This window comes from Microtus oregoni, unplaced genomic scaffold, assembly GCF_018167655.1.
Source record: "Microtus oregoni isolate MIOR12 unplaced genomic scaffold, Mior012 000049F_ref0000343, whole genome shotgun sequence".
NCBI lineage: Eukaryota > Metazoa > Chordata > Mammalia > Rodentia > Cricetidae > Microtus > Microtus oregoni.
Window position 1 is genome coordinate 2,633,797 of NW_024543223.1, and position 16,831 is coordinate 2,650,627.

General features: G+C 42.4%; 1 protein-coding gene across 2 annotated transcripts in view; it reads right to left on the reverse strand.

Annotated features, from left to right (window-relative positions):
- The window catches only part of LOC121436436 (protein PRR14L-like), a 73,393-nt gene that overhangs the window by 55,063 nt on the left and 1,499 nt on the right, over nucleotides 1-16,831 (reverse strand). Inside the window, exon 1 of one of the 2 annotated variants that reach the window (XM_041636321.1) lies at nucleotides 5,301-5,774. The exons of the other annotated variant lie outside the window; for it this stretch is intronic. Within the exon in view, the coding sequence (XP_041492255.1) occupies nucleotides 5,301-5,774 (474 nt within the window). Of the gene's footprint in view, nucleotides 1-5,300; nucleotides 5,775-16,831 lie in introns of those variants that run through there. 2 annotated transcript variants of the gene reach the window in all.

Here is a 16,831-nt window from a genome sequence, read left to right on the forward strand (position 1 = left end):
AAAGGTGTGCGCCACCACCGCCCAGCCTCAAAACAATAATTTTTAAAAAAATTCTTTTCCAATAATGAAGTATTCCTCAACAAAGAAACAAAATTACTAGTCCAAAATTTTATACCTTCTGACACAACTCTAAAGCAACAAAGAATTATTTTTTGTTAGTTTACACTCAAGTGTTTCTAATTTACGTTCTCATGTTTCTTCTGACACCAGGTGTCATCTAGCCCAGGCTGGCCTGGTTTTGCTGTGTACCTGAAGCTCCTCTTGAGCTCCTGGATCATTATTCCTCTCCCTCTATAATGTTGGGATTACAGACATGGATCATCATGCCTGGGAAACTGAACTCAGGGTGATGTATGTACCATCTAAAGGATTCAAAGATTTATCTGGCTACTGAAGTATTTAAATTGTTAACTTTTGCTGGGCGGTGGTGGCGCATGCCTTTAATCCCAGCACTCGGGAGGCAGAGGCAGGCGGATCTCTGTGAGTTCGAGGCCAGCCTGGTCTACAAGAGCTAGTTCTAGGAAAGGCTCCAAAGCCACAGAAAAACCCTGTCTCGAAAAACCAAGAAAATAAATAAATAAATAAATAAATAAATAAAAATAAATTGTTAACTTTTGAGAGGAATGCTAGAATTAAAGATATGCACTACAAGTCCCAGTTGGGTTGTTTCTTTTTTGAGACAGGGTTTTTCTGTGTAACCATCATAGCTGTCCTGAACTAGGTCTCGTAGACCAGGCTGGTCTCAAACACACAGAGATCCACATGCTTCTGCCTCCAGAGTGCTGGGATTAAAGATGTGAACCACCACTGACAGGCTGTGTTTTGTTTTTAATTTAGTCCAAAAATTCTCTATGTATGGTGGCTCTCACCTTTAATCCCAGCACTTGGGAGGCAGGGGCAGAATGATCTCTGTGAGTTCAAGGCCATGCCTGGTCTACAGAGCAAGCTCCAGAATACCCAGTACTACATAGAGACCCTGTCTCAAAAAACAAAACAAAGAATCCTCTTTGTACAAGGCAAGGTATTTATAAATTATATATTGAAAGTATGTTCTCTTAATTTATCTGGTTTGTTTGTTTTTGCTTTTTTCAAGTTAGGGTCTTACTATCTAGCTCTCTCTGACATGCTATTCACTATGTAGTCCAGGCTGTTCTTTAACAGATAGCAATTTTCCTCCCTCATCCTCTCAAATAATGAGACTACCACCAAGCCTGGCTACAGCTCTCAACTATGTGCTAGTCTGCCAGTTTATTAAGGGTTATTACAGGGGCTAGAGAGATGGCTTAGTGGTTAAGCGTTAAAGCTGCTCTTTGAGAAGACAGGGGTTCAATTCCCAGCACCCACATGGCAGCTCGTACCTGTCAGCAACTCCAGTTTCAGGGGATCTGATATGATACCTTCACACCAATGCACATAAAATAAGATTGACCAAATTATCTTTAAAAAGGGTTATTACTTTGAGGATGTCTGGTTCCATAAGCCTGAATGCTGTGTAAACAGCATGTTTCTTTGTCTCAAAGGGCTGCAGTGTTCAGACTGCCATGACCTGAGAATGCTTAGCAACTACTAGCTACCCCATGCTGCCCAATGAGTCTGACTGTGCCCAGCAGGTTCGCTTCTGTTGGATAGCCATCCAAATGCTTGAAGGCTCTTCTCAAATCTCCTAAGAGATTTAGGGGAAAAAAAAAACAAGAATAAAACCAAAATAATCCTGACTTTTCTTATATAAGTTTCTTGAGTCATACACACAACAACCTAGCTTCCAACAGTATGCTTTCAGGTTCTGCCACCCACGTGAATTCTTGTCCATGAGAGCATTAGTGCACATGACATGGAGGGAAGTGTGCAACCCTAGTGTAGCCTGACCAGCAAAACAGAGCATAATTCTTCTTGATCCAGATAAGACAGTTCTGTCAATCAGAGGATTCGATGAAGTGTCTTTTCTTGGCAGCAATACTTCTTTTTTTCAAGACAGGGTTTCTCTGTGTATCAGCCTTGGCTGCCATGGAACTCACTCTGTAGACCAGGCTGGCCTCAAACTCACTGAGATCTGCCTGCCTCTGCTTCCCACGTGCTGGGATCAAAGGTGTGAGCCATCACTGCCCAGCTCTTAGCAGCAGTTCTATACATCCCAATTCTATGTTTTGTTTATTGTTGTGCTGAAGACCAAACCCAGGAGGGCTACATGCTCTTTCACTGAGACCATTAAGCTAATAATACTAAGTGACCTGCTCAAACTGCAGGTGTTTTGCGTTTGATTTTGCAACACTAGGGGATGCAACGGCACCTCCTGCATGCTAGCCAGTCAAGGGCTCAGCCATTGAACTGAACCTCCAGCCTGAAACTGTTAAGTCTGTTTTCTTGAAGTATCTCTTTTGGAATGATGGACACAGTCAACCTTGGCTACATGAGGAGTTAAAGGACCAGCCTGGGCTACAAAAAGGAATTTGCCTAAACAAAGAGACAAACCAAGAAGCTGGGACATACAGAAGTACAGAAATTGATTAAATATATGAACAGTGTGGTGATTTGAATGAGACTGGCCCCCAGCAAAAGCTTGTTCCTTAATTGGCAGAAATTTGGGAAGGATTACGAGGTAGGTGTGGCCTTGTGGAGGAGGTGTGCCACTAAGGGATAGGTTTTGAGGTTTCAAAAGCCCACATAATTCCCAGTTATCCCTCTGCCCCTTGCTTGTGGATCAGATATAAGCTCTCAGCTACTGCTCCAGCACTAGGCCTGCCTGCCTGGCTGCTGCCATGCTACCTGCCAAAATGCCCACAGACTCAACCCTATGAAACTGTAACCAAGACCCCAACTAAACACTTTCTTTTAAAGTTGCCTGGATTGCTGAGTGGTAGTGGAGCACGCCTTTAATCTCAGCACTCAGGAGGCAGAGGCAGGCGGATCTCTGTGAGTTCAAGGCAGCCTGGTCTACAAGAGCTAGTTCCAGGACAGGCTCCAAAGCTACAGAGAAACTCTGTCTCAAAAACAAACAAACAAACAAAAAAAAAAATTTTAAAAAAATAAAATTGCCTTAATCATGGTGTCTCTTCATTGCAGTAGTAAACTAAGACAAGGGATATTTAAATCAATAACACGGACCATTCCAATGTACTGAATGACATGAGAATTCTACTTCCCCCAAATGAATTAATCTGCAAGTATCTACAACTTCAGCTAAGTATTATTTCAAAGCCATTTAGGCAAGACTACATAGTAAGACTCTAGCTCAAAAGTTTAAGTGTATGTGTCAGTATATGTATGCCATGTCTGGTACCCAAAGAGTCCAGAAGATAGCACATGAGCCCCCTAGAACTACAATTACATAAGAAGAAAAGTACAGGCATGGTACTGTACTCTTCTAGTCCTGATACTCAGGAAGTTGAGGCAGGAGGATTATCTTGTATTTAAAGGGCAGGCTGAGCTACAGAATTAAGACCTTGTCACAAAAACAAAACCAAACAAGCTAAAATTAAAAAAAGAACTGGTTCGGCACTGAGGAGGCAGAGGCAGACAGATCTCTGAATTTGAGGACAGTCTGGACTCCAGAGTTGAGTTCCAGGACAGTCAGGGATACAGAGAAACCTTGTCTCAAAAACAAAAACAAAAACAAAAACAGCTAGGCAGTGATGGCGTGGTGAACACCTTTAATCTCGGCACTTGAGAGGCTGAGACAGAGGCAGGCGAATCTCAATGAGTTTGAATTTCTGATCCTCCATCCTCCACCTCGAGAGTGCTGGACTCAAAGGCACTGCTGTGGGATAATGCCCTCGTACACTGGAAAGATTTGTCACTCTTATTAGTTTAATATCACACTGATTGGCCAATAGCCAGACCGGAAGTGTAGGCAGGGCGACCAGACTAGTATTCTGGAAAGAGAAAAGGCAGAGGGGCGATCACCACTCAGACACAGAGGAAGCAAAATGAGAATGCCTCACTGAGAAAAGGTACCAAACCACATGGCTAAACATAGACAAGAATAATTTAAGTTATAAGAGCTAGTTAATAATAATCCTGAGCTAACAGGCTAAACAGTTTATAATTAACGTAAGGTTCAACAGCTCTGCGACTAGGCAGGACAGAAACTCCCACCTACAGCTTACTTACTATACAACTTACTCCTCTTTCTTTTCCCACCTACAACTTACTTACTATACAACTTACTCCTCTTTCTTTTTCCACCTACAGCTTACTTACTATACAACTTACTCCTCTTTCTTTTTCCACCTACAGCTTACTTACTATACAACTTACTCCTCTTTCTTTTTCCACCTACAGCTTACTTACTATACAACTTACTCCTCTTTCTTTTCCCACCTACAGCTTATTTACTATACAACTTACTCCTCTTTCTTTTCCCACCTACAACTTACTTACTATACAACTTACTCCTCTTTCTTTTCCCACCTACAACTTACTTACTATATAACTTACTCCTCTTTCTTTTTCCACCTACAACTTACTTACTATACAACTTACTCCTCTCTTTTTCCTGTGCCCAGCCTGACCTTAAACTCACTGTGTAATCCAGACTAGTTTCCAACTCGGGACAATCCTCGTATCACAATGTCCCAAATATTAAAATCTTTCTGTGTCTGTGCGTGTGTTGTGTTAGTGTAGTGTGTGTACATGTATGTGTGCTTACCCATGCCTGCATATATAGAAGCTAGAGGTTTATGTCAGGTATCTTCTATCTCCACCTTATTTTTTTTGCAATGGTCTTTCTGTTTGGTTTATTTTTGAGACAGGATCTCACTTTGTGACATTCGGTATCATGGAACTCACTATGTAAAATGGACTAGCTTTGAACTCACAGAGCCTCCTGGGATAATAGGCATGTGCCACCACAGCTGGGCAACGTTTATTTGGTCTTTTAGCACCCACAAGGCAGCTAACAACTGTCTGTAACTCCAAGATCTGACACCCTCACATAGACATACATGCACGAAAAACACCAATGCACATAAAACAAAATTAATAAATTTTAAAAAAAGAAATGCACTTTTTTAGAGATTCAATAATTCCTACAATAGTGAGAGTAGTGAGAGCACAGCAGTGACTTACATCAAAAAAAATACCAAAAATCGCTGGGCGGTAGTGACTGGGCAGAAAAACCCTGTCTCAAAAAACAAACAAACAACAACAACAAAAAACAACAACAAAAAAAATCCCTATTTTTTTAAACTGCTTCGAGGCTAGGTCGAAGGCTTCCTGTCAGCACCTGTAACTTATCATGAGCAGCACCGCTCTGCAGTGTTGTCACCCACACTCAACCTCTCTGCATCAAGACTCATTCTTACCTGACTGGGGCAGACCTTTCCTTTAGAAGCTGTGGAATGTTGGCATGGCTCTTCCTTTGCTCCCTCACAGGGGTCTCTGAAAACTTCGGCCTGGTCTCCTTGCTCTCTGAAGACCTTTGGCTCCATGCTCTTGGTTCTCTCTTCCCTATCCAAGATCTCAAAAGCCATAGGCCCTCTTGCTGTAGGGTCCACTAGTCCGCACCACCCAGTCTTGCCCCCATAATCCAAGGTCTCAAAGGTTTCTTCACAACAGCCTTCTGCATGAGTCCTCTGTAGCTCCAGGGGTGATGCCCTACTCTGACTTACATGAGCGCATGAGGCTCCAGGTTTTACATCGGGGATCATACTTGGCTGCTTCTCAGCATGAAGCTCTTTGGAGACACTTACTGAGAGTTCAGAGTATAATTCCTGTACCACAGCAGGCATGGAGGAATCAAGTAGAATTGGCTGAGTCTCTACTCCAGATGACAGCATTAGGGCAGTCGGAGATTACGAAGTCTTTTACATCAATGGCTTACCCTGACACAAACCAAAGGAAGGGATACAAGTTTAAAACCTTGACAGGTAAAAGAACTGTGTCAGTTCAGAAAGGTTAAAACATGGAAAATAGCCAGGCAAATCCCAGCACTCAGGAGGCAGAGGCAGGAGGATAGACTTGGTCTACAAAGTGAGTTCTGGGACAGCCAGAACTGTTACACAGAGAAATCCTGTCTTAAAAAAAAAAAAAAAAAAAAAAAAGAAGCCGGGCGGTGGTGGCGCACGCCTTTAATCCCAGCACTCAGGAGGCAGAGGCAGGCGGATCTCTGTGAGTTCAAGGCCAGCCTGGTCTACAAGAGCTAGTTCCAGGACAGGAACCAAAAGCTACGGAGAAACCCTGTCTCGAAAAATCAAAAAAAAAAAAAAAAGAAAAATTCAACTTCAAATGCCAGCATTCTTGGATACCAAAATGTCTAATGAATTTGTAGAAAAACACACCTCTTAATCTTCAGCAGGCATGTCATTGACCTTAACTGAAATACTGCCTTGTGAATACTGTTTAAATGAGAAGCACATAATATAGCTTAGTGGTAGAGCACATACTCAGGTATATAAAGCCTGAGTTCAGCCCCAACGTCACCAAAACTAACCATTACCACTGGGTGTTGGGGCTCACACTTGTGATCCTATTATCCAGGAGGCTGAGATAGGATTGACAGAGTGCAAGCACAGCCTCAACTACAGAGTGAGTTCGAGGCTATCCTGGGCTAACATTGAGCAACCTCAATATCGGTGGGGGAAGGTGGGCTAGCAAAATGGCTAAGTGGTTAAAAGTGTATACTATTCCTGCAGATGACATGAGTTGGGTTCCCACGTCAGTCTGCACCCATGCTGAACAGTTCAAAACTATCAGTACCTCAAGCTCCAGGGCAGCTGGACCCCTCCAGCATCTTTAGGAAACTACACTCATCTGCACAGATATATAAATACACAAATACACATACTAAGGCACATGCCTTCAATCCCACTACTCAGGAGGCAGAGACAGGCTCGCTCTGTGAGTTTGAGGACAGACTGGTCTACAGAGTGAGTTGCATGCCAGGCTCCACAGAGAGACCCTTTCTCAAATAAATAAATAAAAAGATAATTCTTTCAAAGAAGGTCCCCCCCCCCCCTTTGGTTTTTCAAGACTGGGTTTCTCAGCTTTGGAGCCTGTCCTGAAACTCGCTCTCTTCTGGCCTCAATTTCACATAGATCTACTTCCCCCTGCCTTTTGATTGCTGGGATTAAAGGCATACACCACCACTGCCTGGCTCAAAGAATTTTTTTTAATTCAGGAAAAAAAATTGAGCAAACACAGTAAGATATGAATGTGCTTCTAAAACCAGTCCTGACACCAACTAGAAAATAAAGGTGCTTCTCTAGCTGATTTCAAGGCATGACCTTTACACACCTTGTTCACTGGTATATCCCAGAGTGGCACTTGACATCTAGCCACTCCTTAGGAAGGTTGTAGGGATTTGTTTGTTTACACGTATGTGCTGTGTGTGTATAGATGCACACGGAGGGTACAGGACAATTTTCAGTGTCGTTCTCAGGAATACTCTCCACCTCCTCTGAGACAGTCTCTCACTGGCCTAGAGTTCGCCAATTAGGCTAGACTGATAGCCAGCAAGCTATCAATCTTCATCTCTCCCTGTCCTGTTCAGGAATGATGCCTGGCTTTTTTTTTCCGCCTTACTTATTTTGAGATAGGGTTTCACTGTGTAGTCCTGGCTGTCCTAGAACTCATTCTATAAACCAGGCTTGCTTCAAACTCACAGAGATCCACCTACTTCTGTGTTGTGGGATATTTGTACACTGTGTAAAAGTATATTGCTGTGATTGATGTAATAAAAAGATGAACAGCCAATATATAGGCAGGAGGTATAAATGGGTCTTCTGGGCAGAGAGAAAGGAGGAATCTAGGCATGTGAGAGACATAAGGAGACACGGAGAAAGTAGGATGGGTAGGATGGGCAGTAAGTAACAAAATATTGAGAAAGAACATAGATAATTAGAAATGGGCTAACTTAAGTTATGAGAGCTAGTTAAAAACAAACCTAAACTAAGGACAAGCTTTCACAATTAATAAGTCTCCATGTTGTTATTTGGGAGCTGGCTGGTAGGACAGAGAAAGGCTCGATACAACTCTGCCTCTACAGTGTTGCAATTAAAGGTGACATCTGGCATTTTTATATAGGTTCCAGGGATCAAACTCAGATCGATCCTACTATCAATAAATTTTTGGTGAGTGAATATGCTGAAGGATATTGAAAATTTTAATATGTTTACCTTTCTTCTTTGAAGACAGATACTGAAAAATGCAATTCCACTCCTTTACATACTTGAAATCTACCCAGAAAAGTACAAGTTCCTAACTAACACAACTCCTTTAGCAGAATCCTTTTTGATTTTTATTCAGCTGCTTGAGATCTTCAAAGAGTTTTTATAGCAACCACCCATTTAATTCACAGAACAATCCCGTGAACTAAACTGAGCCAGTATCACCTTCTTGTTATAGATCTTAACACCACACCCGAGGAGGTGGAAAATGACAAGCCTAATATGATATACTACAGAAGAAGAGGAGGACTCTCACTGTGTTGATGGTTAAATTTCTTGTACTGAATGCTAGAAACAGGCTATTTGCTGAAATATTTCACCTAAGTATTTTGCAGTACAAGGATGAAAATATAGCTCAATGGTAGAGCACTTGCCTGGCATGCTTGAAGCCTTAAATTCAATGTGGGGGCTGGGATGGAGGAAGAAAGGGAGAGCACAGAGAGGGGGTGGGACTAGAAGATGGGGAGAGTACAGAGCGGGTGGGACAGAGGAAGATAGGGAGAACATGGGAAGGAAGATAACGGGAGGGAGATGGAGGAAAATAGGGAGAGCACAGAGAACACACACTGTGTCACATGCTAATTCTTTTTTTTCTTCTTCCTCTTCTTCTTCTTTGGTTTATTGAGACAGGGTTTGTCTGTGTTGCCTTGGGATGTCCTGGAACTCACTCTATAGAGCACGCTGGCCTCGAATTCACAGAAGTCTGCCTGCCTCTACCTCTCAAGTGCTGGGATTAGCTGATTCTTTTTTTATTTGTTTTTGGGTTTTTTGTTTTGTTTTGTTTTTTAGATAGGGTTTCTCTGTGTATGCTTGGCTGTCCTGGAACTCCCTTTGTAGACCAGGCTGACCTCACACTCATTGAGATCCACCTGCCTCTGCCTCCCAAGTGCTGGGATTAAAGGCGTCTGCTACCACTGCTCAGCCAATTTATTTCTTTTTATTTCATATGCATTGGTGTTTTGCCTGCATGTATATCTGCATGACAGCATCAGATCCCCTGGAGCCGATGTTACAGACAGTTGTTAGCTACCATGTAGGGGCTGAGAATTGAACCTGGGTCCTCTGGAAGAGCAGCTAGTGCTCTTAATGACTGAGCCATTTCTCCTACTTCCTCTATGTTAATTCTTAATGTTTCTCCTAACCTAAACGAAAAAGAAATAGTTTAAGAAACTGTCCCCAATTTAAAGAGTAGAAACTATAGAAAGCAAACAGTTACCCAGCTAAATAGGCTGACCCAAAGTTAGAGATCCCACGTAAGACTCTTGATCTTGAATGCTGGGTTTAAAGGCATGGACCTCGTTTAAACTAAAAAAATTTTTTTTTTTTTTTTTGGTTTTTCGAGACAGGGTTTCTCTGTAGCTTTAGAGCCTGTCCTGGAACTAGCTCTTGTAGACCAGGCTGGTCTCAAACTCACAGAGATCCGCCTGCCTCTGCCTCCCGAGTACTGGGATTAAAGGAGTGCGCCACCACCTAAAAATTTTTAAACAAAGAGTTAAAAAGGTTTTCTGAGTGGGAGATGGTGTCATACAACTTTAATCCCAGCACTCCATAGGCAGAGGCAGGAGGATTTTTGTGAGTTCAAAGCCACCCTGGTCTACAAAGGGAGTTCCAGGACAGTCAGAGCTACACAGAGAAACCCTCTGTAAAAAAAAAATAAACAGAACAACAACAAAAAAGGTTTTCTAAAATTCTTGGGCCAGGGACTAGAGCTATGGCTCAATGGTTCAGAGCACGAACTGCCAATTCAAGAGGTCCTGGGTTCAGTTCCCATCACTCACAAGGTGGCTTACTATCATCTGGAACACCAGTCCCAGGAGACCCAACACCCTCTTATGGATTCCAAGGACACTGCACGGACGTAGTATAAGATAGAACAGGCAAAACATATAAAAATTAAACACTTAAGTAAACAAAATGTAGAGAATATCTACTTTTGGATGGGAGCGGTAGCACACACCTTTATTTTATTTTATTTTTTTTGGGTTTTCGAGACAGGGTTTCTCTGCGGTTTTGGAGCTTGTCCTGAACTAGCTCTTGTAGACCAGGTTGGTCTCGAACTCACAGAGATCCACCTGCCTCTGCCTCCCAAGTGCTGGGATTAAAGGCGTGTGCCACCACCGCCCGGCTGTACCTTTAATACTAACACTTGGGAGTCAGAGGAAGACAGAACTCTGTATGTGAGTTTGAGAACAGCCAGGTTTGTACAGCAAGTTCTAGGTCAGTCAGAGCCGTATAGTGAAACCCTGTCTCAAAAGTAAATAAAAAAATAAAACCAAAATTGCCGCCAGGTGGAGGTGGCGCAGGCCTTTAATCCCAGCACTCGGGAGGCAGAGGCAGGCAATCTCTCTGAGTTCGAGGCCAGCCTGGTCTACAAGAGCTAGTTCCAGGACAGGCTCCAAAACCGCAGAGAAACCCTGCCTCGAAAAACAACAAACAAACAACAACAACAACAACAATAAAAAAACCAAAAAAACAGAATTGCCTAAACTGAGGGGGCTGGAGAGATGGATGATAAGCACTACCATCTGAACATCTGTAACTCCAGCTGCAGGGGATCTGACACCTTCTGGCCACTGAGGGCACCTGAATGCCTATGGTGCTCATGAACTAATTCAGGGCCACACACACATAGACATTAACTTTTTAAAAAATGAATAAAAATTGCCTAAATCATTAAGCACTGTAGTAATCCTAGCAGTTAGGAGATTGAAGCTAGGGGAACCTAGGATTCAAGACCAGCCTGCAACACTCAGGGAAAACTGGTTTCAAAAAACATACAAGGAAAAAAAAAAGCCCTAAAATACTCAGGAAAGATCCACTGTCATTTACAAAAACCATAGATTCTCCATTTAGAAACAGTGCTATGGGGCTAGAACAACGGCTCAGCAGTTAGGAGCACTTGCTGCTCTTGCAGAGGACATGTGTTCAGTTCCCAGGACCCATGTGGTGCCTCACAACCACAAATAAACCTAGTTCCAAGGGATCTGACACTATCTTTCAGCCTCTATAGCCACTTGCATATAGATGGTACATGTAAATGCACTCAACACACACATATAAAATAAAAATATAAACAACTAAGCCAGGCACTGGTGGTGCACGCCTTTAATCCCAGCACTCGGGAGGCAGAGGCAGGCGGATCTCTGTGAGTTCGAGGCCAGCCTGGTCTACAAGAGCTAGTTCCAGGACAGGCTCTAAAGCTACAGAGAAACCCTGTCTCGAAAAACCAAATAAATAAAAAATAAACAACTAAAAATAAAAAGAATCTTTTTTTTTAAAAAAAAGCAGTGTTGACACTAATTTATCACTTTTAGAGTTAGAATCTTTCTTTCTTCTCTAGCCACTGGATATTTCTGAAGGTACTTCATATTTTAGGTCATTTGTACATGAGGGAGTTAGCGGAAATAAACTGGAATTGCTATCTGGTGCCAAAAAGAAGTAGGAAATACTTCAATTTGAACTTTGTTTGGATTCCTCTTCCTAGTTATCACACTGCAGACAAACTAGATAAGTACAGGAAAAAATACTGTAAAGATGGGTCACCAAGATGGCTCAGCAGTTAAACTGCTTGCCTTTCAATCTGCTGACCTGAATGCAATCCCTGAAACTCACAAACTGAAGGAGACCCAATCCCCCAAAAAGTTGTCCTCTGGCCTCTACACACCCATTGTGGTGAACACAGGCCCACATTCATACACACACATACACATATATAAAAAAAGCAAGTGTATCTCATCTCTCTGTGGGAAGGAACACACCTGCAAGTGCAGCACCTGACCAAGAAGGACAGTGAGTGTGGTCAACCTGGGATCCACAGGCACTCTCCACCTAAAGAAAACCAAGTTTACGGATGCACTCAGACTTCTTGGTCTCTGCCACCTCGTGTGCAAGACCTCGTTCTCCCCTGCCTACCAGGGAGATATGGGTGTTCTCAAACACTAATCCATAACTCTCTTCCTAGTGTTTCATTTCCTCGATGACTTCACTTTTCCTTGAAGCCTCTCTGCTGAGGAAAACCCAGTTCTGTCTCCGTAGCTCAGTGAAGTGCTTGCCTAACATGGAAGATCCTGGGTCATAGGATGAAAACATGGCTCCACAGCTCAGACTGAGCACTGCTCCTCCACAGGGCCACAGTTAGGTTCCTAGCTACCACACTGAGCACATCACAACCTGCTCTAACTCAGCTCTAGGGGATCCAACTTTTCTGGCCTCTAAGGGTACCACATGCATATACACAGATACACACAAACACAAATAAATAATTTTAAAAAATGGGGGGGGGTGTCCAATCCCTAGCACTGAGAAAAATAATACAACAATAACACAAAAACAAACAAAAAACCCCAACAAACTCTTCCTTTGATCATAGTTACTTACTACTTGATTCAAAAAGCCCACTCTCTCGGCCGGGCAGTGGTGGCGCACACCTTTAATCCCAGCACTTGGGAGGCAGAGGCAGGTGGATTTTTGTGAGTTCGAGGCCAGCCTGGTCTAAAAACCAAAAAAAAAAAAAAAAGCCCACTCTTAGGTATATACATAGCAAACATGTCAACCAAAACCTGGATACAAACATTCACAGTGGACAAAAAACAGAAAAAAATACAAATGACCATTAATAAGTAGATAAACAAAATGTTGCCTAGCTATACAAGAGACTATTAAGTCAGAAAAAGGAACAAAGTACCAGGAGATTACATAATGGACAGACTTGCCAGGCGGTGGTGGCGCATGCCTTTAATCCCAGCAATTGGGAAGCAGAGGCAGGGGGATCTTTGTTTGAGGCCAGCCTGGTCTACAAGTGCTAGTTCTAGGACCGGGGCAAAAGCTACAGAGAAACCCTGTCTCAAAAAAAAAAAAAAAAAAAAAAAGACAGACTTTGAAAAAGCTATGCTAAAAATGTTAAGAAACCTGTCAGAAAAACCAGGAATTGTAAGACTCTATTTATATGAAAATCAAGCATAGGAAAATTTGTAAAGTATTAGCAGTTGCTTAGGGATAAGAGTGCTGCCATCACAAAGTGACAGGGAATGTGCAGCTTCTTTCTGGAATAATACAATTGTTTTGGGACTGGAGAGATGATGGCCCAGTGGTTAAGGGCACTTGCTATTCTCACAAAGAACCTGAGTTTAGTTCACAGCACCCATATGGTAAATCACAACCACCTTCCAAGGGAACCAGCACAATATAGAGAGGCAGAGACAAATGGATGAGTTTGAGGCTAATGTGGTCTACACAGAGAGTTCCAAGCTACCCAGGGGTACACAGTGAGACACGGTCTCCATTATAAACAGACAGACAGACAGATAAATAAGCAAATAAAAGAAAAAGTTCTAAACTTAAGGCTGGAAAGATGGCTCAGTGATTCAGAGCACTGTCTGCTCTTGCAAAGGACCCAGGTTTGGTTCTCAGTACCTACATAGCAGCTACCTTCTGCTAACTCTAGTTCCGGGTATCTAACGCTCTCTTCTGGTGCCTGTGGACATTGCAGGTAAAACACTCAAGCACACAACATCTTTTTAACCAAGCTACCAGGGAAGGATACCAGGTCATTATCTAGTTTAAGGTTTAAGTGAAAATTAACCTATTAACTTAAGAATGACTGTTACTGGGCTGGACAGATGGCTTAATGGTTAAGGGTACTTGTTGCTCTTCCAGAGGACGTGGTTTGATTCCCATCACCCACATGTCAGCTCACAACTGTCTATAATTCTGGCTCTGGGAATGTGATGCCCCCTTCTGGTCTCTGCAGGTACCAAGAACACATGGTACACAGATATATACTTATTCAAGCAAAACATTCACATACATAAAATTTAAAGCTGGGAGATGTAACACACACCATTAATCCCAGTATTTGGGAGGCATAGGCAGGTGGGTCTCTGTGAGTTAGAGGCCAAACTGGTCAACAGAGTGAGTTCCAAGACAGTCAAAGCTATACAAAAAAAATGTTGTCTTGAATAATTAGATAGATAGATAGATAGATAGATAGATAGATAGATAGATAAAAATAAAATTTAAAAATAAATCTTGGGGCTGGAGAGATGGCTCAGTGGTTAAGAGCACAGACTGCTCTTCCAGAGGACCTGGGTTCAATTCCCAGCACCCACATGGCAGCTCACAACTGTCTGAAGATCAGTTCCAGGGGATCTGACACTTCACACCAATGGACATAAAATAAAGTTAAATAAACCATAAAAAAAAAAATAAATAAATCTTAGCCGGGTGGTGGCGGCGCACGCCTTTAGTCCCAGCACTTGGGAGACAGAGGCAGGCGGATCTCTGGGAGTTCGAGGCCAGCCTGGTCTACAAGAGCTAGTTCCGGGATAGGCACCAAAGCTACAGAGAAACCCTGTCTCGAAAAAACCAAAAATAAATAAATAAATAAATAAAAATAAAATTCTAAAAAAAAAAAATGACCCTCACCATCTGTACAAATAAGTATTAGATTTTTTAGGGAACAGATTTATCTCAGTATTTGTAAGGTGACTAATGTTTGTACAAAGTATAAAGTAAAATATTTCCAATAAAAGATGAAGTTCCTAACACAAGCCTACTACCCCAATACCAGGGAAACACAAATTCCAGGTCGGCCAGGGCTACACAGTAGACTATACAAGGAGACCCTGTCTCAAACAAAAAACATATGTTTGTTAAAGGAAAAAAAAGAAAGGAAGTAAGGGAGGAAGAGGTCAGGCACATGCCTTTAATTCCAGCACTCAGGAGGCAGAGAGGCAGGTGAATCTCTGAGTTTGAGGCCAGCCTGGTCTACAGAGTTCCAGGACAGCCAGGGTTACAAAGAAAAACACTGTCTCGAAAAACAAAACAAAAAGAAGATGAAAAAAAGATATAATAATTGAGCTCTTATCTGTTTCCAACGCAAAGCTCTGGAGGGAATAGTTCAATCTCTCCGGCAAGAGACTCCACTCATTAGCTGCACGGCCTGGAACATCTTCAGTGTGAATGAGCTTTCCTGGGCTTGTTTTTTCCATGCAAAATGAACAAGCCAAAATAATCACAAGAAAAGCCCACTATGAAAATGATAACTTCTCTTTTGTTTCAGCACACACACTACAACAGATATCAACAGGAGTACAGGGCTCAAACTAATGCCTTCAGTAGGTACTCATGAGCATTTAAGGCAATTTAAGAACATTTTCCATACCAAAAAAAGACAGAAAGCTTTTCTTCAATGTGCCTTCAGGTAATCTGGAAGTGTGTGCCCTACCCCCCCACCCCCCAAAAAAGATGGCAAAATCAGAACTGTCTCATTAGGATATTTTGCAATGCCAAAAATCCTACAGTGGCAACATTTCTAATCAATTAATTCAACTTTTCCCAAATAATAGTTTTGGATGTAAAACTTGACAGCAATAAAGCAAAAACACAGGAGGAAAAAAAAAACAATTCAAACAAATTATTCAAAGAAAGCAGAACAGAAAACTATGTGCCCTAATAATCCCTTCTCTTTAGTTCAAATGTAAAAGAAGCTATTAAGAACAGTGGGCACATAGCTGGGCATGATGGAGCACACCTTTAATCCCAGCACTTGGGAAGCAGAAGCAGACAGATCTCTTTGAGTTTGGGGCAAGCCTGGTCTACAGAGGGAATTCCAGGGCTATACAGAGAAAACCGTCTCAGAAAATAAATAAATAAATAATAAATAAATAAATAAATAAGTAAATAGAGGAAAGAAGGATGGAAGTAAGGAACACTGGGCACTGTCATGCTTGTGGCAAGGAACACTACAAGTATGAGCAGGCCCGAGTTCGAGACCAGCCTGGTCTACAGAGCTAGTTCCAGGACAGGCTCCAAAGCCAGAGTGAAACCCTGTCTCGAAAAACCAAAAAAAAAAAAAAAGAATGAGCAGGCCCTCAGAAGTTCCCACCACCCCTTTCACCTTTTCCAAAGATTCAGATCCTGTAGCCAGTCCCTCTGTAAGGGACATTCAGACACCCATAGTCAGTTTGTCCATGAGAGAATTTGGAGAAGAGGCCTCTTCTTGAGGAACAGAAAAAGAAGAAACTTTAATGGCTCACACCTGAGGCCCCAAACCTAGAGAGAGGCAGAGGCAAGAGGAGGGCTGAGAGTTCAAGGACAGACTTGGATAAATGGTGAGTGAGGCCAGCTAGAGCTCCACGGCTAGACCCTGTCTCTAAACAAGATCTCAATACAAACTGAAACATGAACAGTGCAGGGAGCCTCTGAGGCCCCAGGCACTTCTGCCCTTTCCCTTTTAACTAACATGGGGGGGGGGGGTTGTCCATCTTTCAACAGAGGGCATAAAACTGAAAATGCCCTTATGTCTACTGACGAGACCATGTAGGAAAAGTTTTCATAGACTTATCCAAGGGAATGGGGAAAGAAACCATCTGCACCACTTCCCATACTGGGAAAGGCCAGTCTTATTTCTCTTAGGATCACCAGAGGCTGCAAAGGATATGTAGAGAAAAGGAAGCTTTTTTTTTCCTATCACAAAAGCAGACCTAGAAAGATTTGGTGGACAAAAAAAGTCTGCCTTGTGACATCAAGCTTCCCTCCCTCTTAAGAATTTTACTGGGGAGACGGAGATAGGAGAATCAGAAGTTGGCTATATAGCAAATGGGACCAGTGTGAGCTACATGAGACCCTGTCTCAAAAGAAAACGAGGCACATGATGGAACATGCCTAAA